Here is a 25,242-nt window from a genome sequence, read left to right on the forward strand (position 1 = left end):
GCACATCTCAGGTTCGCCTGCACCTGCCGCCTGTGCTCTATACTAGCACCCACAGGAGACAGCGAAGATGACATAATGGGACGACGATGCTAGATTTATTAAAACCTTGACTCGACTTGGCCGTGTTTTGGCCCAGTGGCCTGCCTCAGGAGTCTTCTTGTGTCGTGTAGATTGCTCTGTCTGTATCTCTGATTATGATGGAATGTATAAAACAAGTTCCGGTCATAACCCAAATAAAAAAAGGAGGAGGGTGGGAGGCACTATTGATAGTGCCGAACACTCACTGCAAAAACACAGTAGAAATCTCAAGGCTGTGATGTTCAGTGTATAGCGCCTCCCACCCTCCTTTTTTTTTATTTGGTTTATGACCACAACCAGTTTTATACATTCCATCATAACCAGAGATACAGACAGACCAATCTATACGAGTCAAGGTTTTAATAAATCTTCTAGACCACACAGAATCCTCATCCCATTGTGTCATCTTTGCTGTCTCCTGAGTGCTACACTAGCATCCTCCACCCACCGACTGGGTCACAACCACCTCTGGGCGAGTCTTCCGCTCTCAAATTATCCCAGTGATTTATAGGTTACTGGAGGCCACACTCCCAATGGTCCTACAGTTCACAGAGAGCAGCCACAGACCCCACACACAAACCACACCAGGATACTTTATCAGTCCAGACAAACAGAGCAAACAAACAATTGCATTTATTCTCATTAAAAAAATATTGACCAGTGGACAGAAAATGTGCAATCAGCACACAATAACAGGTAACTTAAATATGGATCAATTGTAACACTAACTAAACATTTGTTTACTTCATAGAAAGTACCTGGGGAGATCAGGACATATAGCTGCTCCACCAGTTATCACAACATAACTGTTTTACAGGCTTCAGCAAAGAGCTCTCTCTCTCTCTCTTTCTCCCGGGCTGAAACTAGGCAAAAGCCAGTACAATTCAAATGAAAAAAAGGTCTTAGGCCAATCAGAGCCTAGTCAACAAAGTTTAAAAAAGGCATTTCTTTTATCTGTGTTAACTAAAGAAGGGAAGGTCAGTTCTTTAATAACAGCTTAAAACATACATGCAGCACCTGCTGGCCAAACTAGAGAAATGCACTTCAAGATTTAATAAAGGCAATTCTACAGGCTTTAAAGCTACTGTTCTGTCAGAGTGGCTACTGGTAAGACATGTTATTTTACCACTAACTCAAGCTGTTTTAGCACCAGGTCCCCATTTTATGCCATGACACCTAGTTACTAATAACTAGGGTTAACAGTAAAATAACAGTTCTTAATGGTAGCCAACGTGTAACTACGCTTCTAAATCTGACAACACGAAAGTGTGTAATCCTTTCAGAAACATAAAATAACTTAACAGGTACAATCAATCTGTGTCTTTTCATAAAAATAACAGTAAAACATTGCATCTTACAGCATTCACAATTCCTTTTGTTCACTTTTAAACTGATGCTGCGGCACTGCCCTTACATAAAAAAAATGTACAAACTTCTTAGGATTCTAAAAAGTTAAGAAAAACACCCAAATGTGCATCGGTGATTAGAAGCATTAAAGGGAGCAACTGGGCCACTTCTAGCAGCAAGATGACACAGCTTGTGTGTGTGTGTGGAGTAACTGAAAACATTTTGGTGCAAACATCATGCCCTTATGACTTTGCTCATATGCTGGGAGCTGATATACAGTTTCTGGTCCACTCTTGTTACTGTCACAGTTCAGTATGTTTTCCTGTGAGATCTTCTCCATAATTGGTGGCCTGGCTCCCCACAACATTCTCCAGTTCTCCAGAATCTCATCTCTAGTTAAACATTTCATCCTGAATAGAAAAGACCTTTTTAATTCAGGCACATTGTGAAAAGTGAAGTGGCCCAGGATTACAGGCAGGGACAGGAGTGAGTGGCTTATGAGGACGATTTCCTGCACTGATCCCACAAGGCCTCCCTGCATTATGTATTATTTCTCTGGTCCCATTCACCACCCTTAGACACAGTCTTGAGTTGAGCATTTATTGTTACTCCAATGACATACAAGTTGTTATTGCTACCAATTATGGGACATGGCTCTCCACCTAAGTGTTAACTACTGGATTTCAAGTCTCTTGGACTGGCTTATCAAACATATAAATGGCAAGAGGCGTACTCACTCGCAAATGCGCAATAGAGACCCTCTCTTTCCCGCCCCCACGTCAATACGTGATGACGGGGGCGGGACAGAGAGGGAACCTGCGCACCTGCGAGTGAGGGAACCGCCGTCGCCACCGCTCCCCCCCCCCAGGGTTTGCCGCTAACCGCTCCCCCCACCCAACCGGAGTCGCCACTGCCGCCACCCCACCCTCCACCCTTAGTATAGGAAGGGGGGGTTGAAAGGCCCCCGCCCCTCCCCAGTCGTTACGTCACACGAGGGCGGAACACACGCAGAAAAGAAGGAAGGCCGACGGCAGCTCAGATGAGCTGTGTGCTGCGTTCCGGCGGTTTTGAATCGTGAAGCCAGGTGCCCGGCCCGGGTGGAGGGTGGCGGAGGGGACTCCGGGGGGGGGGGGGGCAGCGGCGGCGGCGACCTATTCAGGGGGGGGGGGCCTTTCAACCCCCCTTCCTTTACTAGCCCGTTTTTACGGCTCAACGGCTAGTAAACACATAAAATCAAAAAGCATGTGGTTTACTAGAATGTGTAGTTTGGTGTTCATGTCTCTGTTAAAAGCTGCTAGTCTATCATTGGCATGATCCTTCTTTCATACCTTATATCTCTTCTCTCAGTCTTTTATTTATTTATTTTGCTTTTGCTCATCACTTCAGTGGAGACCATTACTTCATATCCTGGTCTTTAACGGCCCCTTGTGTTTTTGGTGCGTGTCGAGGCCCCCTTTTACTGCAGTGGGTAAAAGGTAGGTCTTTCTTTTTTTGAGGAAATGGCCATGCAGCAAGTAAAGCACTCACCATGCAGCCATTTCGAAGGGGAGCCCTTACCGCCACCTACTGAGGTGGCAGGTAAGAGCTCCTGCTAACCCGTTGGTAACCGGGCAGCATGTGGCACTGCCTGATTACTGCCAGGTACACACCAAATATGACGGCGCACTGGGGTGGGAACTACCGCCAGGCTGCTGCAGTAGCCCGGTGGTACTTCCTTTTTAGCGAATGGTAAGTCCCGCGTTGGGCTTACCGCCGCTTTGTAAAAGGGCCCCTAATCGAATAGAATACTGTAATTCTTATTTAGCTGGGAGTCGAACATACATTTAAAAAGACTTCTGTAACTGCAGAACACTGCGTTAAAGTATTGTACAATTCAAAGCACTGACGGTCCATCTCTGAGCAGGATCCAATTTAAGACATTAATGTTGACTCATTCATTATGAGATCACAGGGGTTTTTTTCACATTTATTGCATACACCATGCAATCCTTTTGGTTACACCTTCTCCCGATCGCCTTCAGATTTCAAATATCTCAAAGTAAATTTTGTTTCCTATCTAGCACTACATTCTGCAATGCACGGTCAACATATTGTGAACTGAGAGCTCTGACTCTAAATCAAGGCACATATTAAGAAATAGTTATTCCAACTTTTGTGTTCCACGACTTTGTGTCTGATAAGGTGATACATTTTTAAGCTATTCTATTTTCCCTTCCTTACTTTTGATTGCTTTCTTTTTTTTAATCTGTATCTTTGATTAGTCTTCTGTCCGCTTATTATTCATGCCATTGTAAACTGTCTTGATATTATTTTTATTTTGAATATTATGTCAAATAATCTGAAGAATAAATGAGAGGATATCGCTAACCAGTGACCTGTGTCTAAAGGAGAATGGAAGAAAGAAAGAGGAAAGTCGACCAGGGCTTCACACAGCATTTCAACAGTGACAATGCACACATGGGAAAAGCAATATATACTCATTTATCTCAAGCATATCTTAAAACATGAAAGGCTTGAGAAGGTCTCATTTACAGTATCGTTAGCAGCCAAAGGGAATATATTGGCATCACATTCAATAAAATGTGACAGAGCTTTTACATTAGACAAGGGCCGAGACAGCAAAGCCGCTTCCTCCTTGCCCTGTTGGTGCCATCTGCTGGCAAGAAAAGAGTACTGCTCTGAAAATCTGACATCAGCCAATGCAGTCTTCCTGCCAACATACAGAACTGAGGAAACAACCATTCAATGAACTCAGAGAAGCATAGAGAAGGGAATTCCATAAACGGATGCCAAGAGGTTTGCGCCATTACAAGCGTCAAAGATGCCATTTATTGACACGCACTATTCTATAATGTGGTACCTAACTGCAAGGGAGTGTACACATAGACAGAGCATGAGCATCACTTGGTACACCTACAATAGTATTCTATCATGGAATCTTGGTGCCAAGATGCTATTATAGAATTGGATCGAAGTTCACAGTTTACCTCACTACAGCAGCCCCTCGGGAAAGCCGAATGATGAAGTAAAGCTGAGGTTCAAAGCCCCCAGCACAGATTCTACTCTTGCTCCAGCCCTTAACACCAATCCTGGAAAGCAGAGTTGCGTCTACAGCAGACTGTGCATCAGTCGCTGTTTGCGATTCCAAGCTGTTAAATGCATTTCACAGCTCCCGATGAGACACGACACTACCCTCCCACCCGCCAACCCCAAAGAACAAATATCTAGCAGTCCAGTGGTCCCCCGACCCCATGCTCTCTCCCAATCTCCCAAAAGCAACAATGGCCCTGGTGTTCTGGTGACCCAGAACCCCCCATTACCCGTCCTGCCCCCCCCCCCCCAAAGGCAACAATGGTCCCAGGGGTCTAGTGACCCCAACTCCCTCCCAAAGGCAACTAGTGACCCGATCCCCCTCCCTAGAAAAGATGGAGGCAATAGGGCAGGAGCAACACTTCCCACCCTCCTGCTTTGGGTCCGCCCTGTCCGAAATAGTGGTGCCCAGCCCAGGCCCGGTGCATCCTGGGATACACTGGGCAGGGCTTCATTTGTCCTACCACATACCTCCTTTGTTGATTCAGATACTACAGATTGTATTCTCTTGTTACTATGTAAGCCGCATTGAGCGGGAAAAGCGCGGGATACAAATGTAATAAATAAATAAAATAAATAATACATGCCATATAAGAAAGAAAATTCCTTATATCGTGCTTAGCCCTGCCCAGTAAATCCCAAGATGGACTGGAGCTGGGTGCTGCCATTTTGTGCAGGGCACGACAAGGCAGGAGGGTGGGAGGTTTTGACCCCCCCCTCCATATTTTCTAGCTATTAAAAGGGGAGGGGAAGGAGGGTCAGGTCACTTGTTGCATTGTAGGGTTGGTCAGGAGGGGGTACGGGGGCTCTAGGACGCAGGGTCCAAAAATATTCAGTGGGTCACCCCTAGGGGGCTCAAGAGGTCAATCGCTGAGGGGGGGGGGCAGAGATTGGAGGTGAGAGGTAGGGAGCACAAGCAGAAGCCTTTGCAGCTGCTTGCCTGTGCTTCCCTCCTCTCACAACTCCAGAGCAGCCGTAAAATTTGCTCATTAAAGCTGGGCACTCTGGAGCTGTGCATCCCTTGGAATGCTCATTAGAATACTACTGAGCTCACTGTAATAAATTTCTTGGTGGCTACTAATGGTACACATTAGAGCCATGAAAACCCTTTTGTGCAATACTGGCTAAATAACGTTGACTTTAGACTGACTAGAACCAGTCTTAAGCAAACAGTCCCAGCACAGAAAGCTTTGTGCATCTGCTCCTATGTGGGAAGCCTCTGGGTCTTGTTTACAGTTCTCTGCTTTGAGGAGCCTTAGCTAATACCTTCATTAAGATAAGATTCAAATAACAGTGATATAATAAGGGCATACATTCTGACACAAGTGCTCCAGCACCTAGCACTCCACTGGGTATGTTAAACTATGCACAGAACCACAACTCAGCACACCTTATTACACTGCAGGGAACAGGAAGGGAAAAGGGATTTTTTGCTCAGACCTTTCTCCGCACTGAAACTGGTAGGTACCTTGTTTATGTCGGACTCATAAATGAGGTGCTTGGCTTCTACTTGTGCGTGATCGTAACCTTGTGGGAGAAGCCACTGTTGCATTTCATCTTTATCCATTTTTCCATCTTTGTTTAGATCCCGGAAATCTGAAAACTGCTCCCGTTCATTTGCAACCCACTCAGGTTCTGGTCCCCCATCTTCATGTGCAAACATATCCGCTGCAGAGGTGAAAAGGTTTGAGAATCAGTCAGTGATCCTCATTTAGCCGAGGTCTTTTCCAGGGATCTGCCTTAGTAAATCAAATCCATTAGCAGTGTCAAAGTGTGACAAAAGAACATCAGCCTTTACTGAATAGGTTCCAAAAAATTCTGATTTAAGTATCTAATCAGTGAAGGTGATTCAGATGAGGTAAACACAACAGAAGCGTATTTAAAGGGACTTTCTTGTATTTAGCTCTAGGCAAGTTACTTTCAGGTACAGATGGTATTTTCCTGTCTCCAGAGGGCTTATAATTTGCATTTGTACTTGAGGCAATGGAGGGTTAAATGACCTGCCCAAGGTCATAAAGCTTTAAACCCTAGTTCCCAACCTACTAGACTAAACCAGCTGTCTGGAAACATCCATCCCTCAATTTGGCTAAAGCCACATATGGGGTTCCATAATGTGAGTATTTTTAGCCAGATTGGGGGAAGGCAGCCCAGGGGCCATGTTTTAGGTGGGTTGCTAAAATAACCTACATAGAGTCAAGTTTCAATTCTATGCACATGACTTTCCAGCAGATTTTTATTCACACAAAGAAGGTATAATAGACCAGCGATGTTAACACCAAGGCAGTCAGTGTGAAAACTTAAAATCTATTCTCCCTGCAACCCCTGAACTGTGGGAAGCTCAGGTTGTCAGGCAGAAAGCAAGGCACCATGCTGCGGAGTGAATTTTACTTAGAGGTAGTGCACCAGGGTTCAGCCATGTTTTCTCCTGCCATATTGCTATCTGTAGAACAATCTTCCTGCAACATTAAGTGTACATGGTTCTGCAAATTGTGCAAAACAACAATATGTATTCTAATTGGAGTACTTTTTTTTTTTACCACCTGTTAAGGCAAAGGCTCAGTAAGCAAATTCATTTTTTCAAGCATGAATTTAATTTAATCCAAACCATTGCATTGTTTATTTTAATAAGTTGGCATGTTCTGTCAATTTGATTTTATCATACTTGTCAATGTAATGTATTCAACAGTTGAACCCTCTATTCTGCTCTGGATAGGACAAGCAGAAATGCCAGTCCCACAGTAACAAATGCTGACAACCACCTTGTAATTATACGTAGGTAATGTCATGGAATGAACCTTAATTACTGTGGAAACTGTACATCTCTATTATTTTAGTCATACATGAAAAGCATTCAGCTCCTGAGACTAATGATCAGTAAAGCTCTGTCAGTGTGCATGCGTTCTTCCCGACTGTGATCTAAAGGTAGCCAAAGGATTTGAGTGCATCTGCTATCTGGGCTCTTCTTTGACCCTCCCTCCCCCCCCCCCCCCCCCCCCCCCCCATAAAAACAACCTAAGCAATATATACCTTCAATGCCGCAATATCATTTTTTTCCCCCTACTGCTGTGCAAAGAACATTCAAGATCAACCCCTAAATCAAATTACTTTTCATCTCAACATTACTAAAGCCACTCAAAGAGCACAAGAACCTGTCATTATGAGGGAAGTACAGCGTGGGTAGCCTGCCGCCTGCAGCAGAGCCATTTCACACATACACACACTTCACCTCTGTGGAGCTGACAGCAGGAACACTGATAAACGCCTCCTGTGACACAAGTTGGACCAAAGACACATATTGTGTTTGCCGAAAGGCGATTAAAGATCCTGCATCGCTTATAAAACCATTTCTTAATGCTTCACATCATCACACACAATAGGACTCAATTATGAATCTATTCTAGGTATGCTTTCAAATTAGCAGATATGAAGTGCAGGGAGCGGCAGTCTGCTGCTGGGGGAGGCACAGATGGAGGAATAATATTTAAGCAGCGGTGCACGGCACAGTACAGCAAGTTGAGATGGGAAGCATTAAGGCCAAAGATGAAATGTTAACAATCAGAGAAGGTATACGATTATTCTTTCTGTAAAAAATTTATGGCAACTGGTAATATAAATTTCAAAATAAAAAGTAAATATAAATGTCCTAGAAAAATGATTCATTCAAATATACAATTATTTTTTTAATATCTAGAACTAATCATTTTATGGTCCCAAAATGTGCATTTGGGAGCCACACCCATGATTAAAATAACATCTGTAGCAGAAAACAGACTGCCATGAAGCACTGCTCTCAGCAGTTCAACCGTGCATTTAGGGCCCCTTTTACAAAGATGCGCTAGCATTTCTAGCATGCACTTAAAATGAGGGTGCCCTAACCGTGTAAATGCCCATAGGAATATTATGGGTGTCTGAATGGAAAGCGCACACTAAAAATGCTAGCACACCTTTGTAAAAGACCCCTTAGCGAGAAATAAAATTCTATATTAAGAAGTAGACTACAGGCTTTCTCACTGACCTCTTGGACCTTGCTTCAGACATGTGCTGCCAAACTCCTAAGCATCATGTCTGAAAAAGTTACATCAGAGGGCCTCAGTAGCATTCCTGGTGAGAAACAGGATGCAGAGTTGGGGGGAAGGAAGTGACATCACTGAACAGCCTGTTGTCTTTGTGAGAGGAACTCCTGAAGGAATTTATATCATATAGATAGAGTAAACCAATACAGGAACAAACTCCTTACAGAAAATTGTTGAATACACAAATCCATAAGAACATAAGGACAGGCATACTAGGTCAGACCAATGGTCCATCTAGCCCAGTATCCTATTTCCAATAATGGCCCAATTCAGGTCACAAGTACCTGGCAGAAAAACCAATTAATAACAACATTCCATGCTACCAATGAATGATAGCAGACTATGAACTTTCCTTCCAGGAACTTGTCCAAGCCTTTTTTTAAACCCACATACAACCCGCTGTTACAACATCCTCCGGCAAAGAGTTCTAGAGATTAATTATTCATTGAGTGAAAAAAATATTTCCTCCCATTTGTTTTTAAGTTCAATAATCTTTATTGATGATTCCCACTTACAAAACATAACCATAAGATTTCATATACAATCGGAAAAATTTTTCTTCACCCAACGCGTAATTAAACTCTGGAATTCGTTGCCTGGAGAACGTGGTTGAAGGCGGTTAGCTTACATAAGTACAGAATAGTGCCATACTGGGAAAGACCAAGGTCCATCTAGCCAGCATCCTGTCACCGACAGTGGCCAATCCAGTCCAAGGGCACCTGGCACGCTCCCCAAACGTAAAAAACATTCCAGACAAGTTTATACCTAAAATGCGGAATTTTTCCAAGTCCATTTAATAGCGGTCTATGGACTTGTCCTTTAGGATCTATCTAACCCCCTTTTTAAACTCTGTCAAGCTAACCGCCCGTACCACGTTCTCCGGCAACGAATTCCAGAGTCTAATTACACGTGGGTGAAGAAAAATTTTCTCCGATTCGTTTTAAATTTACCACACTGTAGCTTCAACTCATGCCCTCTAGTCCTAGTATTTTGGATAGCGTGAACAGTCGCTTCACATCCACCCGATCCATTCCACTCATATTTTATACACTTCTATCATATCTCCCCTCAGCCGTCTCTTCTCCAAGCTGAAAAGCCCTAGCCTTCTCAGCCTCTCTTCATAGGAAAGTCGTCCCATCCCCACTATCATTTTCGTCGCCCTTCGCTGTACCTTTTCCAATTCTACATATCTTTTTGAGATACGGAGACCAGTACTGAACACATACTCCAGGTGTGGTCGCACCATGGAGCGATACAACGGCATTATAACATCCGCACACCTGGACTCCATACCCTTCCTAATAACACCCAACATTCTAGTTCGCTTTCCTAGCCGCAGCAGCACACTGAGCAGAAGGTTTCAGCGTATCATCGACGACGACACCAGATCCCTTTCTTGATCCGTAACTCCTAACGCGGAACCTTGCAAGACGTAGCTATAATTCGGGGTTCCTCTTACCCACATGCATCACTTTGCACTTGTCAACATTGAACTTCATCTGCCACTTGCACGCCCATTCTCCCAGTCTCGCAAGGTCCTCCTGTAATCGTTCACATTCCTCCTGCGACTTGACGACCCTGAATAATTTGTGTCATCGGCGAATTTAATTACCTCACTAGTTATTCCATCTCTAGGTCATTTATAAATACATTAAAATAGCAACGGACCCAGCACAGACCCCTGCGGGACCCACTAACTACCCTCCTCCACTGAGAATACTGGCCACGAAATCCTACTCTCTGCTTCCTACTTTCAACCAGTCTTAATCCATAATAAATCCCTACCTCCGATTCCATGACTCTGCAATTTCTTCAGGAGTCTTTCGTGCGGCACTTTGTCAAACGCCTTCTGAAAAATCCAGCTTAACAATATCAACCGGCTCCCCATTGTCCACATGTTTGCTTACCCCCTCAAAAAAATGCATTAGATTGGTGAGGCAAGACTTCCTTCACTAAATCCGTGCTGACTTTGTCTCATCAGTCCATGTTTTTGTATATGCTCTGCAATTTATTCTTAATAATAGCCTCCACCATCTTGCCGGCACCGACGTCAGACTCACCGGTCTATAATTTCCCGAATCTCCTCTGGAAACCCTTCTTAAAAATCGGAGTAACATTGGCTACCCTCCAGTCTTCCGGTACGTACACTCGATTTTAGGGACAGATTGCATATTTCTAACAGTAGCTCCGCAAGTTCATTTTTTAGTTCTATTAATACTCTGGGATGAATACCATCAGGTCCCGGTGATTTACTACTCTTCAGCTTGCTGAACTAGACCCATTACATCCTCCAAGGTTACAGAGAATTTGTTTAGTTCTCCGACCCCCCGCTTCAAATATTCTTTCCGGCACCGGTGTGCCCCCCCCAATCCTCCTCGGTGAAGACCGAAGCAAGAATTCATTTAATTTCTCGCTACGGCTTTGTCCTCCTTGATCGCCCCTTTAACACCATTTTCCGTCCAGCGGCCCAACCGACTCTTTGGCGGTTTCCTGCTTTTAATGTATCTAAAAAAATTTTTACTATGTATTTTTGCTTCCAACGCTAATTTCTTTCTCAAAGTCCTTTTTTGCCTCCTTATCTCCGCTTTGCATTTGGCTTGGCATTCCTTATGATCTATCCTGTTACTTTCAGTGGTTCTCTTCTCCACTTTCTGAAGGATTGTTTTTTGGCTCTAATGATTTCCTTTATCTTACTGTTTAGCCACGCCGGCTGACGTTTAGTCTTTTTTTCCCTTTTTTCTAATACGTGAATATATTTGTCCTGAACTCCAGGATGGTGTTTTTAAACAGCATCACGCCTGATGCAAGTTTTTTACTCTGCGAGCTGCTCCTTTCAGTCTTTTTTTCACCATTTTTCTCATTTTGTCGTAATCACCTTTTCTATAGTTAAACGCTAGCGTACTTGATTTCCTAGTTCACTTCCTTCAATGCCAATATCAAAACCGATCATATTATGATCACTGTTATCAAGCGGCCCTCGTATCGTTACCCCCTGCACTAGATCATGAGCACCACTAAGGACTAAGTCTAGTATTTTTCATTCTCTTGTCGGCTCCTGAACTAGCTGTTCCATGAAGCTGTCCTTGATTTCATCAAGAAATCTTATGTCCCTTGCGTGTACAGATGTTACATTAACCCAGTCTATATGCGGGTAATGAAATCCCCCATTATTATTGTGTTTGCCCAGTTTGTTTGCGTCCCTGATTTCCTTTAACATTTCCGCATCCGTCTGTTCGTCCTGGCCAGGCGGACGGTAGTACACTCCTATCACTATCCTTTTCCCCTTTGCACATGGAATTTCAATCCACAGTGATTCCAAGGAGTGTTTTGTTTCCTGCAGAATTTTCAATCTATTGATTCAAGGCTCTCGTTAATATACAATGCTACCCCTCCACCAATCCGATTCACCCTATCACTACGATATATTTGTACCCCGGTATGACAGTGTCCCACTGGTTATCCTCCTTGGCAGAGTTTAAAAGGGGGTTAGACGGTTTCCTAAAGGGCAAGTCCATAAACCGCTACTAAAGGACCTTGGGAAAAATCCACAATTCCGGGAATAACATGTATAGAATGTTTGTACGTTTGGGAAGCTTGCCAGGTGCCCTTGGCCTGGATTGGCCGCTGTCGTGGACAGGATGCTGGGCTCGATGGTCCCTTGGTCTTTTCCCAGTGTGGCATTACTTATGTACTTATTTTAACCATCAATATCTCACCACCAGGTTACAAATGTCCGGCAATTAGCTTATCTTCAAACATTTAACATTTTCTCCCCACCCATTCCCCACATAACTTCATTGAGTGCTCCCTAGTCTTTGGTACTTTTTGAAAGCGTAGAAAACGGTTTCCTTTTACCCATTTCTACAGCACTCAGGATTTTTAATCATGTGATGCACACACCATCCCCGGGCTGGGGGGAAGGAGAAAGCAGCCGAAAGTACCATGGCTGCTGCTTTTTAATTACAAATTGAGATCAGTAGGCTAGTGAGTAGAGGGGGGAAGATGCAACATGAATGATAAATGATTTCTCATTAGGTCAGATTACACCCACCCCCACCCAATTCTTATTGCCACATGAGAGACAAGATGAAAAAAATATACATATATGGCTCTTTCCTGGTTGCTGCCTGTGCTACACTCTTGTCCACTGCCCTTACTTCTACCACTGTCGAGGCTGCCAAAGAATTAGGCATTTTACAGGGCAGTACCAATCCCACTGTCAGCGAAGGGGAACTGTTCACCACAGAAATCTTGGGAATTTGGCTGCTGTCAACAGCACAACAATTTCAAGTAGCTGAGGAGAAGCAACCGCTGAACGTATGGAGCGCTGGGGATGGGGTAAGTAAAGGAATCAGAGTAAGGGAGGGGTGGGAGCAATGCACCCAAACCCCTCATATACACCCTCCCCTAAAACTGTCTAAGCCACAAGATCCACACACACCTCTACCTCTGCTCTGTTATAAATTAACAACCCCAAATAAAAATGCATTAGAAGTACTGTTTGCTATATGAAAACACTAATGAAACACCTATTTTCAGTATACTAAAAAAAACACTAAACACCTAAATATATAGAGGCCCGATATTCAGCCAGCAGTGATCAGTGTTTTGCTGACCGACTCTGGCATTAAACCTGGAATTCAATGTCAGGCCATATCCGGGCTTTAGCACTGAATTTCCTGGTTTGCCGAGCCCCTCTAAGTGCAATATTCAGTACTTAACCAGCTACGGGTTACCGCAAAAAGACAGTCTGATATTTGTGGGTAGGGTTACCATTTTGTGTCCTCTGAAAAAGAGGACACATGTCCACGCCCCCCTACCCCGCCCCCGCCCCGCTCATGCCCCGCCCTGCCACGCCCCCTTCAGGTCCGGGTTCCGCCCCTATTCCCCCCCCCCCCCGTCACATAGTCCCCTCCCCCCCATCACATACCCCCCCCTCACTTACTGTCTAGCCCTGGTGGTCTAGTAGCGTCTTCTCTTCGGGGCAGGAAAGAGCCCCCTCTTTCCTGCCCGGAGCGCTGCCTGCCCTTGCCTGCTGCATCCTCCTCGGTATGGCTGGGGATTCAAAATGGCCACCGAGAGTTGAAGCGGCCTCGCGAGAGTTCAACTCTCGGCGGCCATTTTGAATCCCCAGCCAGACCGAGAAGGATGATAGACAGGGGAGGCAGCGCTCCGGGCAGGAAAGAGGGGGCTCTTTCCTGCCCCGAAGACGTCACTAGACCACCAGGGAACATGGTAAGGAAGGGGAGGGGAGGGGACGGGAGACCACACGCCGATCGCCCGCCCACACACCCACCGCACGCACGCGCCTGCCCGCACCCGCGCCCACGTTGTCCAGAAATCCGGACAAATGTGGGCGGGGGCAAAATCCGCCGGACGCCCCGGACATGCCCTCAAAAAGAGGACATGTCCGGGGAAATCCGGACGTATGGTAACCCTATTTGTGGGTCTTATCTACGCAGTTTACCTGGCCAGTTAAGTGCTGAATGTCAGCACTCAACGGCCAAGTGCCAAACTCCACCCCCAAAATAGCCGGTTTTCAGTTCAGAACTAACCGGTTATTTTCAGCAGTACTAACTGGTGATTTAATCAGAGGAGGGGGAGGGGAGGAGAGAGATGCCGGGCAAACAGCCAGGGAGGGTTCCTGTCTCTGTCCCACCATGGGCCCAGACCCACCCAAATTTGGGTGTCAGCCTTCGCTACTGCTTCCAGTTTTACCATGATTTATTTTTCGTTTCTCCATTTTGTCACTTTTAAATACCATTTCTGGCACATGTTGCTCCCTTACAATGTCCTCATTAAAAGACCAAAGAAAAGTATTTAGTTAGTCTCTCTATTATGACTTGTTCTCAGAGAGTCCCTTTTACTCCTTGATGATATACGGTCCCACTGACTCCCTCACTGGCTTTCTGCTTCTAATGTACCTGAAAGATTTTACTTATGAGTTTTTGCCTATACATCAAGTGTCTTCAAATTTTATTTTAGCCTTCCTTATCAGTACTTTATATCTAACTTGCCAGTGCTTATACGGCTTCCCGTTTTCTTCATTCGGATCCTTTTTTCATTTTTTAAAAGATGTTCTTTTGGCTCTAATAGCCTCTTTCACCTTGCTTTTTAACCAACATTTGCTCTGGGCTTCGAAGATGGCATTTTTAAACATCAACTATGCAACATGCGTTCTCTCGTGCTCTGCTCCAGACAATCAGCCACGTGGACATTTGGCTGGGTTTCAGGAAGTCAATCAAAACTTATTTGATCAGGTTTTAGGATGAGTTTATGGTCTATTGTAGCCAAGTTTTTTGGTTGAATTTTATTTTTAACTTAATGTAGTTTTTAATATTTGGTCTTCACTTTTGCTTTTAAATGGTGTTTCTAAGATGTATGCTTATCATTGATATTTTAATATGACAAGCAATATAGCAAAGTCTCACAATAAACAAACATTAACGATACAAAAAAAGCCATCAGTTCAATGTGTCACAGTACATTTTAGATTTTGTTAATTGATGCTTGTTGCATTAGTTCATATGTATTTTACATTTATTATTTTATTATATTGTCTTGTGGGCCTTTGGTAGAAAAGCAGATAATCAAGTATAAAATAAAAATGAGTGTGGAAATGTCTGGCCCCACAATAAACCTCCCAGACCTGTTTGTGTTGCTTTTTTATGATGAAATAAAATAAATACCACTGACCAATATATTCATCTTGATCCACAAATCCATCTTCATTCTTATCAATATCCTCCAAGGTTTCCTAGAAAATAAATTATTTTCAGAATTTCACTTCATTGATATAAACATGTCCAAGATTCACCAGCATAATCAGAAAGAAAGTTTCTACAGAGAAAAGATCCCCAAATCCTAGGGCTGCTGATAGGAGACAGGCATCAGACTAGTTTGAAGACGCTTCTTCCTTAACTAGTGCTGCACTGACTCCACAAATGACCCATACGAAAGCAACATTCATCCTGGACAAGGGCATTCCTTGGCAGGGCTGGTGGTAGAAATGCAGGAGCCCAGGGCAAAATCTGAGAGGGCTACATCAGTGGCCTTAGAAGTGTGTCTGAAGAGCGGGCCTGGTGTTAGGAAATCAGACAGGTCCGGGCATGTACTCTCTCTGCCCTTCCCCCTGAAACCAATGCCAATTACAGAAATTGGCACTGGTTTCTGCAATTGGCAGAGATGAAAATAGTAAGGGAATTCAAAAATACATGGGACAAACACAAAAGAATCATGTTTAGAAGGATTGGATGCAAAGGAGATTAGTGGAGATTAGGTAGGAAAACCAGTGTTGGCAGACTTCTACAGTCTGTGCCCTGATCGAGGCTGAATAGATTTGGATGGGCCAGAGTGGAGCTTTTCAGGGGCTCTGACAACAAATTCAGAAATTTTAGAACAAGGCCAGTAGTGCCAGGCAGACTACTAAGGCCTATGGCCTAAAATGGCAAGGATAAATCACTTTTTACCATATGTAATGAATTTATCTTGTTGGGCAGACTGGATGGACCATACAGGTCTTTATCTGCTGTCATCTACTATTTTACTATGGAGCTCATTTTCAAAAGAAAAAAAAACATCCAAAAAGTGGCATAAATATGCATTTGGACATTTTTCTCACAAAAACGTCCAAATTGGTATTTTCAAAACCAATTTGTAGAAGTGTTTCTATGAAGTCCATCAGAACTGCATTCAAATCACAAGGGGGGCATGTCAGGGGCATGTTAAGGGCGAGATCTGGGCGTTCCTAAGACTTGAACATTTTTCAGCCATAATGGAACAAAACAAAACTGTCCAGGACTAAAACTAAGAGGTTTGAGCTAGACCTATTTTTATAATGAAAAAGGCACAAAAAGATGCCCTAAATGACCAGATAACCACTGGAGGGAATGAGGGATGACCTCTCCTTACTCCCCCCAGTGGTCACTAACCCCCTCCCACCCCCAAATGTGACTTCAAACATTACTAGCCAACCTCAGATGTTATACTCAGGCCCATTAGAACAGCATGAAGGTCTGTGGAGTAGTCTAGCGGTGGATTTAGTGCACTGTAGACAGGTAGACTGAGACCCATACCTCTCCCTACCCGTTACACTTATGGAGGACCCTGTGGGCCCTCCAAAACTCACCAGAAACCCACTTAGCCCCTTCACCCGTAAGGGCTATGTTAGTGGTGCTCAGTTGGAGGTAGTGGGTTTTGGGGGGCTCAGCAGACAAGATAAGGGAACAATGGTGAGATGTGTACCTGGGAGCATTTTATGAAGTCCACTGCAGTGCCCTCTAGGGTGCCCTATTGCTTTCCTGGGCTGTCAGGGGGACCAGTCTACTAAACATGCTGGCTCCTCCTACTTCCCAATGGCTTGAGTTTGTGCGTTTTGCACTTGGACTGGGGTGGGGGGGGGGGGGGGGGGGGGGGTCGAAAATAGACCAAAAACAAAACGCCCAAATCATAAACACTATTTTCGAAAAAAAAGATAGACTTTTTCTTTTTTGAAAATGACATTCTTTCCTATTAAGTTTTGGACACTATTTACAAAACGTCCAAAGTCGGACTTGGATGTCATATCGAAATGCCCTTCCACATGTAACAATTATTAATGCTGAGTTAGGTCTTCCCTGGATACCTTTTTTTGTGACATGGAATAGTTCTCCTTCCTGCCCCTCCTTCTTTTCTTTCTTTACGGTTTTCCTCTGTTTCTGTTATAGCCGTTCTGGCTGCTAACCTACTTTGGATGGTGGTTCTGGTACGCTGTGACATGGAGGCTACTGTAACAGTCCTGGATTGTGCAACTTGTGACTCTGTTCCTTGTTGTTCTTGTGTTTAATTGTATTATGTTTTTCAATTAAAAGATCTGGACTAACATTTAATGCACAGCTAAATCATAGGAACAGATATACTTGGATTTCTCCCACAGAGATAAGTACATAAGTATTGCCATATTGGGACAGACCAAGGGTCCATTAAGCTCAGCATCTTGTTTCCAACAGTGGCCAATCCCGGTCACAAATACCTGGCAAGATCCCAAAAAAGTACAAAACATTTTATCTGCTTATCCCAGAAAGAAGCAGTGGATTTTCCCCATTATAATAATGGTCTATGGAATTTTCCTTTAGGAAGTCATCCAAACCTTTTTTAAACCCTGCTAAGCTAACCACCTTTACCGCATTCTCTGGTAACAAATGCCAGAGTTTAATTACACGTTGAGTGAAGAACCATTTTCTGTGATTCGTTTTAAATTTACTACTTTGTAGCTTCATTGCATGCCCCCTAGTCCTAGTATTTTTGGAGAGTAAGATCATCAAATCCAATCACCCCCAAGTCCTGCTCTTCTTTCATACACTGAAGCACTTCACCCCTATAATGTACTGTTCCTTTGGATTTGTTTTCCTCCACAAACTTGTCCAAATCTTTCTTATATACAGCTATACCAACTGCTTTTGCCACATCCTCCAGAAATTAATTCTAGAGCTAAATTGCACATAATATGAAAAAAAAAAACATTTTCTCCTATTTGTTTTCAATGTGTTCTATGTAACTTTTGAAGGAATAAAACTGATCCACGTTTACCAATTCTACTTCATTCAGGATTTTCTCATATCCCCCCTCAGCCCTCTCTTCTCCCTTCTCTGTACCTTTTCTAATGTTACCATATCTTTTTTGAGATGCGGTGAGCAGAACTGCACACAGTATTTGAGTTGCAGTCGCACCGTGGAGTGATAGAAAAGCATTATAATATTCTCAGTTTTGTTCTTCACCCCTTTCCTAATAATTCCTCTTTTTAGACTCTGGTGTGACTCAGACAACACCCAGATCCTCTTCCTGGGTGGTGACTCGTAATGTGGTTCCCACTGTCCTGTACCTGTAATTTGGGTCATTCTTCCCTATCTGCTTCATTTTGCACTTGTCCACATTGAATTTTATCTGCTATTTGGAAATGGATACAGAGGTTTGTATCAATACTAAATGCTGGAGAAATGTGTACTTTTATGCTTTAAAAGATTTCTAGCATATGTGGCATCTTATGCAAAGAATTTCACACACTATGATGACTGGATTATTAGGAAACTAGTAAAAGAGGCCCGTTTCCAACAGAAGGAAATGGCGCTAGCAAGGTTCCATGGCCCCCTCCCTCTCTCCCTCCGTCCTCAGAGCTCCAGGTACCCCTCCCCCACTCAACCTCCCTCCCTCCTCCACATCCCTCCCTCTCCGAGTTCCAGGACCCCCTCCCCCTTCTTCCCATCCCCCTCCCCCGATCCCCCCCCCCCCCCCCGCTGTTCGAGTTCCAGGATCCCCCTCCCACCCCTCCTATTCGAGTTCCAGGACCCCCCTCCCCTTCCAGTTCCAGGACCCGTCCCTCCTCTTCCAGTTCCAGGACTCCCCTCCCCTTTCAGGACCCGAACCCCCCCCTCTCTGCCCCTCCCCTTCGTAAGAGCCAGCTGTTTAAAAGTTTTTACCTCCTGCACGCACGGACACCGCTTTAGATAGCCCTTGCTTTCGCTTCTGTTTCAACTGTTCCTGTGGTCCCGCCCTCATTTCCTGTTTGCGGAAGGGCAGGATCACAGGAACAGCTGAAACAGAAGTGAAAGCAAAGGCAGTGTGAAGCGGCGTCCGTGCGTGCAGGGCTTCACTGTGGCCGGCGGACCGCAGAGCAGGAGGTAAAACGTTTTTGGGCGGAGAAAATCGGAGGAGAGGGGGGGCGTCGGACTGGAGCTTCCGGTGGCTGCTGCTGGGTTCTCTTCCCTCTCACTTCCCACTGGTCCGCCCTGTGACGTCATCCCCAAGGCGGACCAATGGGAACTGTGTACGAACCCAGGCATCTAGACGGATGTGCAGAGCTGCAAATTATTATACAGGATGTTTGTATAAAGTTTTCAATACAGGAGGTTCTTAAAGTTCCCACCATACAGTACATCTTCCTGGGACAATGAGCCACTGAAAAATTCTTTCATCATTTATAAACTCTACAGGCAGCAATAACCAGCATCCATCCAGTATACACTGCAAAACAGATCCATAGAAACCTTCAGTACTGTTCATTGTACAATTAAATAAGAATATTACACTTCATAGTTTCTACTTTTAGGGGTCAGGAGGTAGAACAATTAGGCAGCTTTTGATTTCTTACCAACACAACAATTTCCTTCATGTGCTGAAATTCTTCAGGGTGAAGAAAAGATGTGAACTCATCTCTGTTCGCAGCATGATCTCCATCCAGGTCAGCGTTTTTAAATCTCCTTTCATCACGGGGCAGCATTTTCTTAAGACTGAATTTATCAGTGGCATCTTGGAATTCTGCAGGGTTAGCTGGAAATACAGAGGACAAAGGTGCTAGTCACAACTTTGGGGGAGGATCTGAAATCGGAGCAGCACTTGGGTAAGTGAAACCTTGCAGGTGACATCCAACCAGGAGACAGAGAACCAGGACTCATGTACCACATTAAGCACAAGACAAGGAAAAGAAAACCTGTCCCAAGGTTCCCGTTCCTTCTTCACAGAAGATAACTGATCATTTTCCGTCAACATATAAACTGTATGACTTTTTAAAACAAATGATTCTTTTGTAATGTTTGGCCTTTCTGCTGCATCTAAAAAATCACCCTCAATTTGCAGCAAAAAGATTAGTACAACCATGAGTGGCCCTAGTGCACTATTAGATAAAGTGTACACCGCCTGGCCGTAGTGCACCTTTACATACAGTGTGCACAGCCTGGCCCTAGTGCACCTTTAGGTACAAAGTGCATCTTTTTTTTTTTGTTACATTTGTACCCCGTGCTTTCCCACTCATGGCAGGCTCAATGCGGCTTACATATTATATACAGGTACTTATTTGTACCTGGGGCAATGGAGGGTTAAGTGACTTGCCCAGAGTCACAAGGAGCTGCCTGTGCCTGAAGTGGGAATTGAACTCAGTTCCTCAGGACCAGAGTCCACCACCCTAACCACTAGGCCACTCCTCCACTCCTATCTTTAGATACAGTATGCACAGCCTGGCCTTAGTACACCTTTAGATACACTGCACAGCCTGGCCCTAGTGCACCTTTAGGTACAGTGTGCACAGCCTGGCACTAGTGCACCTTTAGGTACGGTGTGCACAGCCTGGAACCAGTGCACCTTTAGGTACGGTGTGCACAGCCTGGAACCAGTGCACTCTTAGATACAGTGTGCAAAGCCTGCCCTAGTGCACCTTTAGATACAGTGCACAGCCTGGCCCTAGTGCACCTTTAGGTACGGTGTGCACAGCCTGGAACCAGTGCACTCTTAGATACAGTGTGCAAAGCCTGCCCTAGTGCACCTTTAGGTACAGTGTACACAGCCTGGCACTAGTACACCCATAGGTACAGTGTGCACAGCCTGGCCCTAGTGCACCCGTAGGTACAGTGTGCACAGCCTGGTGTCTTTAATACAGGGCAAGAAACAATTCCGAAACAGTACTGTAAGAGGCAAATTACCCTATGGGAGAGAAAAAACTTCTGGAGAAGCACAAGGATAACATAGATGGCTCTAATATCTTTTTTTTTTTAAGGGGGGGGGACAGCAGCTGTCTGCACCTCCCCTCCTCCAGCTTCTTGTATGGAAAATATTTTTGGGAAAGGAAGGGAAGGGAAATGGGACTTGATATACCACCTTTCTGTGGTTTTTGCAACTACATTCAAAGCGGTTTACATAGTATATTCAGGTACTTATTTTGTACCGGGGCAATGGAGGGTTAAGTGACTTGCCCAGAGTCACAAGGAGCTGCAGTGGGAATCGAACTCAGTTCCCCAGGATCAAAGTCCACTGTACTAACCACTAGGCTACTTGGGAAGTTACTTTGCTGTCACTGTACAAACATCAGTCGCCATCTTTAGGCCTAAACACTGCCGAGGTGCAAAGTGTCGACTTACCCAGATAATATCCATATGTTGATTCTTTATATTCTTCCCAGGAAATTTTATTATCTTCATTTAGGTCATACTCTTTCCAGACATTAGCCACGTTTTCGTAGATGTATCGTTTCTGAACTCGCTTGATCCAGGTTTTTAATTCTTCCATGGTGACAACTCCATCTTTGTCATCATCTATTCTGTCCACAATTTTCCTGCAACACCAGAAACATGAATCATAATCTATACACATAAGAGATTCTGTTCTTCCAGCAGAAATGAAGTATCTGCTTTTCTGCCAGGATGAGAAAGAAGGCAACATGTCAGGCGGCTTTCAAACAGACAGCAAGAATAATGCACCCCAGAAGCCAAGAAAACAATTAACACAATGTTCCAGTCCTATTCCACTGTCTTCCCAGTATGTTGGGAAGCAATTAGAAGGTCACTGAAATATTTAGTAAAGAGCAATCCATAGAAGGAAAGAGAATGAATAACAGAGTTCATTTGGCAGGGATACACCTTCAAAGGAACAGAGTAACACCGAGTCTGGCGTGTTGCTGCCTCAGCGTGGCACCCAGGATAAAAATACGGAACCTAGAGTCATTTCTTAGCTGCAGCGGCCACTGCATTACTGTAAATACTGGCAGTCTCATGATCCGATTTCCGCCTGCTTTCGGATGGCAGGCATAATCTAGATGTCTAACTTATCTGCACAGTAGCAAAACGTTTCGGCTACATAGTTATCTCCCTGTACAGATGGTTATCAGGGTGGTAAGATGGATTTTCAGCCCAATGCTATAGGGGCAGCTCTATCATGGCTTCAGAGAGCGCCTAAGCCACTGTAAAATACTAGCGCAAAGCCCAAAAATTAGATGCGCCCACTTATAACAGGTCCGTGTCTGGCACAAGTTGGTGCAGCATTCTCTGAGTTGTGCATGACACGCCCATGCTCCGCCCACTTGTACAGTTATGAGTTAAGCAACTTTGGCACATAGCTCAGTGGTTCCTAAACTTGGTCAGGGAGGCACCCCAGCCAGTCAGGTTTTCAGGATATCCACAATGAATATGCAGGAGAAAGATTTGCATGCAATGGAGGTAGTGCATGCAAATATCTCTAATGAATATTTATTGTGGATATCCTGAAAACCTGACTGGCTGGGGTGCCTCCAGGACCAGGTTTGGGAACCACTGCCTTATAGAATAGCGCTTGGCCCTTTTGCGCATAACGGCAAATTGCTGACGCCTCGAATGGGCATAAGTGTGAGTATTCTATACAATACACCCAAGGCATTGTGCAGCAGCTTCACTTTACAGCCAATTCAGGTTCAATCGGTACTTCCGGGAGTCATTGAGCAGCCATCTGGCAGGATATTCTGACACATGCAGCCACCTCCAGTGTGCATGGCCTGCTGGGGAAATGAGTAATGCTAAGGGAGCGGGGGAGGGGGGGGGGCATGGCTGTAGGTGTCCCCTTTCCACAATCTAGTGCATTGTGTGAGGAGACACATGAGGCGAGAACAGTCAGCTCAAAGCTACCAACTTTCCTAGGTCCAGGGCGGAGATTTTAGGTCACTTCTGGATTACTGACAAACCAATCCCAGCGAAGGTCTGATTTTTCAGTCTGAATCAGGGACTGGGTGATTTGCAGCCCTGGAGAAGCCCAGATAAACCTCCTGCCTGGAAAAGTCTGGCAAGAACTTCCAGCAAGGAGCAGGAAGCAGTAAACATAGATCATCTTGCAGCTAGAGGGAAAGCAGATAGAAAGTGAAAATAAGCTCAGTTCTTAGGGACAGAGACAGAAATCTTACCCCAGCTTGTCTCGACTCTCCTCCTGTGTCAGTTGATCGAAGCGCTTGGCCTCCTCCTTCCCCAGAAAGGCTTCGTGGTCGTATTGGAAACTTCCAGTGTCGTCGTGAAGTTTGGGGCTCAGTTGGGGCTCGGGTCGGACTCTCTCTGTACGGAAAGTGGGTTTCGCGGAGCCGGTTCCGGACCCGAGCAGCAGTAAACACAGCACGGCGTGCAGGAACATTCTCCTCTGCAGGAGTCCGGAAACTGAGGAACGGACCCTCACCCAACCCCCCGACCGCGGCATGTTGACCTTTAACTCAAGGGAGGCCGGGTAGGATAATGGCACCAACTCCCCCTTCTCCGTCTAGTGACCAGTCCCGAGTGAGGGGTCGGGGGGGGGGGGGGGCTGTGTCTCTGCTAATGTTATTGGTCAGAAACAAGGCGGGGCTCCGCAGCCACGTTGCAGGCAGCCGAGAAAGAGCTGAAAAAAAGTAAGTGATCTGGCTCTGGGACCTTCCCCCACCTTGCCCCATCTGTCAGCTCTGCATACAATCAACACTGTTCTCCCATCTAGCCTCTAATCATTTTCCTCCCCCATCCGTCAGCCCTTCCCAAATTCATCAAATCATCCTTCCCGCCCCTTCCATCCAGTTCATCCTCCTTCCACCCTCTTAGACATTCCCAAATCCATTGCTTACTGATCTCTCTATCCACCCTCCCTCCTCTTTCATCCAGCTACTGCAATCTCATCCGCCCACAGCCAATCACTTCCCTCCCCATCCACCTTTTAAACAAATCGGAGATAATATTTCTTCACTCAAGGTATATTTAAATTCTGGTTGCCAGAGAATGTAGTAAAAGCAGTTAGCTTAGCTGGGTTTAAAAAAAGCTTTGGGTCACTTCCTAAAAAAGAAGTCCCTAAGCCATTATTAAGATGGACTTGGAGAAAATGCACTGCTTATTTCTAGGATAAGCAGCATAAAATGTACTGTTTTGGTAGGGTTACCATATTTTGTCCCCCCAAAAGGAGGACACATGCCCCGTCCCCTTTCACATCTCACCCCATCCCCTGTCATGCCCTCGGTCCGCCCCCTGTCACATTTTCCCCTCCCCCTTGTCACACACCCTGTCACTCCCCCTCCCCGACACCCCTCTCCCCTTACCTTACTACTGCCCTGGTGGTCTAGTGACCTCTTCAGGGCAGGAAAGAGCCCCCTCTTTCCTGCCCGGAGCGCTGCCCTGCATGCATCCTTCCTGTTCGTGATCTCAGCGCTGATTCAAAATGGCTGCCGAGAGTTGAAGTCTCGCGAGGTCACTTCAACTCTTGGCGGCCATTTTGAATCGGCGCTGAGATCACGAACAGGAAGGATCCATGCAGGGCAGCGCTCCGGGCAGCCTCTTTCCTGCCCCGGAGGCGGAAGAGGTCACTAGACCACCAGGGCAGTAGTAAGTAAGGGGAGGGGAGGCTAGCAATCTGCCCGTTTGTCCGGATTTCTGGACAAACGGGCAGGCGGGCGGGCCATCCTATACGGCCCGCCCACCAGCCTGCCCGTTTGTCCAGAAATCCGAACAAACGGGCATATTGGCAAAACTCGCCCGGTTGCCCGGACATGTCCTCAAAAAGAGGACATGTCTGGGTAAATCCAGACATATGGTAACCCTATGTTTTGGGATCTTGCCAGGTACTTGTAACTTGGATTGGCCACTGTTGGAAACAGGATGCTGGGTTTGATGGACCTTCAGTCTGTCCCAGTATTGCAATACATGTCCTTATGTTCTCATATCCCTCACTCCCCTTCCATCCATTCACCTTCTATCTCTACTTCATTTAGCCCTCCTCCATTCATCATCTAATCTCCTCCCCCTCTATCCAGTCACTCCCCCCTCCATCTCCTCATCCCTCAGTCCTTCCCAAATCCATCAAACCATCCCTCCCACCCCTTCAATCCAATCCAATCCTCTAATCTACCCTTAACTATCTTTTTCTCCATACCTCAGCCCTA

At 45.2% G+C, this 25,242-nt stretch overlaps 1 protein-coding gene across 1 annotated transcript; it reads right to left on the minus strand.

Moving 5' to 3' along the window:
* Positions 1-1,083: 1,083 nt before the first annotated feature.
* Positions 1,084-23,627, minus strand: RCN1 (reticulocalbin 1). The gene is made up of 6 exons (XM_030200663.1): positions 23,260-23,627; positions 21,473-21,666; positions 19,714-19,892; positions 15,285-15,345; positions 5,984-6,183; positions 1,084-1,835 (listed from the first exon to the last, which is right to left on the minus strand). Exons 1-6 carry the CDS (start codon positions 23,541-23,543, stop codon positions 1,818-1,820), a joined length of 936 nt encoding a protein of 311 aa, XP_030056523.1. The 5' UTR covers positions 23,544-23,627; the 3' UTR covers positions 1,084-1,817.
* Positions 23,628-25,242: the final 1,615 nt, after the last annotated feature.

The sequence above is a fragment of the Microcaecilia unicolor genome, chromosome 4 (genome assembly GCF_901765095.1).
Source record: "Microcaecilia unicolor chromosome 4, aMicUni1.1, whole genome shotgun sequence".
In the NCBI taxonomy this organism is placed as follows: Eukaryota; Metazoa; Chordata; class Amphibia; order Gymnophiona; family Siphonopidae; genus Microcaecilia; species Microcaecilia unicolor.

Excerpts from the sequence above, each read along its gene's own strand:
- RCN1 (XM_030200663.1), bottom strand. The coding sequence starts at position 23,543 with ATGCCGCGGTCGGGGGGTTGGGTGAGGGTCCGTTCCTCAGTTTCCGGA. Across the intron at positions 19,893-21,472 it reads AACATATGGATATTATCTGG|CTAACCCTGCAGAATTCCAA; the intron begins GTAAGTCGACAC and ends CTGTATTTCCAG. Across the intron at positions 6,184-15,284 it reads GGATCAAGATGAATATATTG|CGGATATGTTTGCACATGAA; the intron begins GTCAGTGGTATT and ends TCACCTCTGCAG.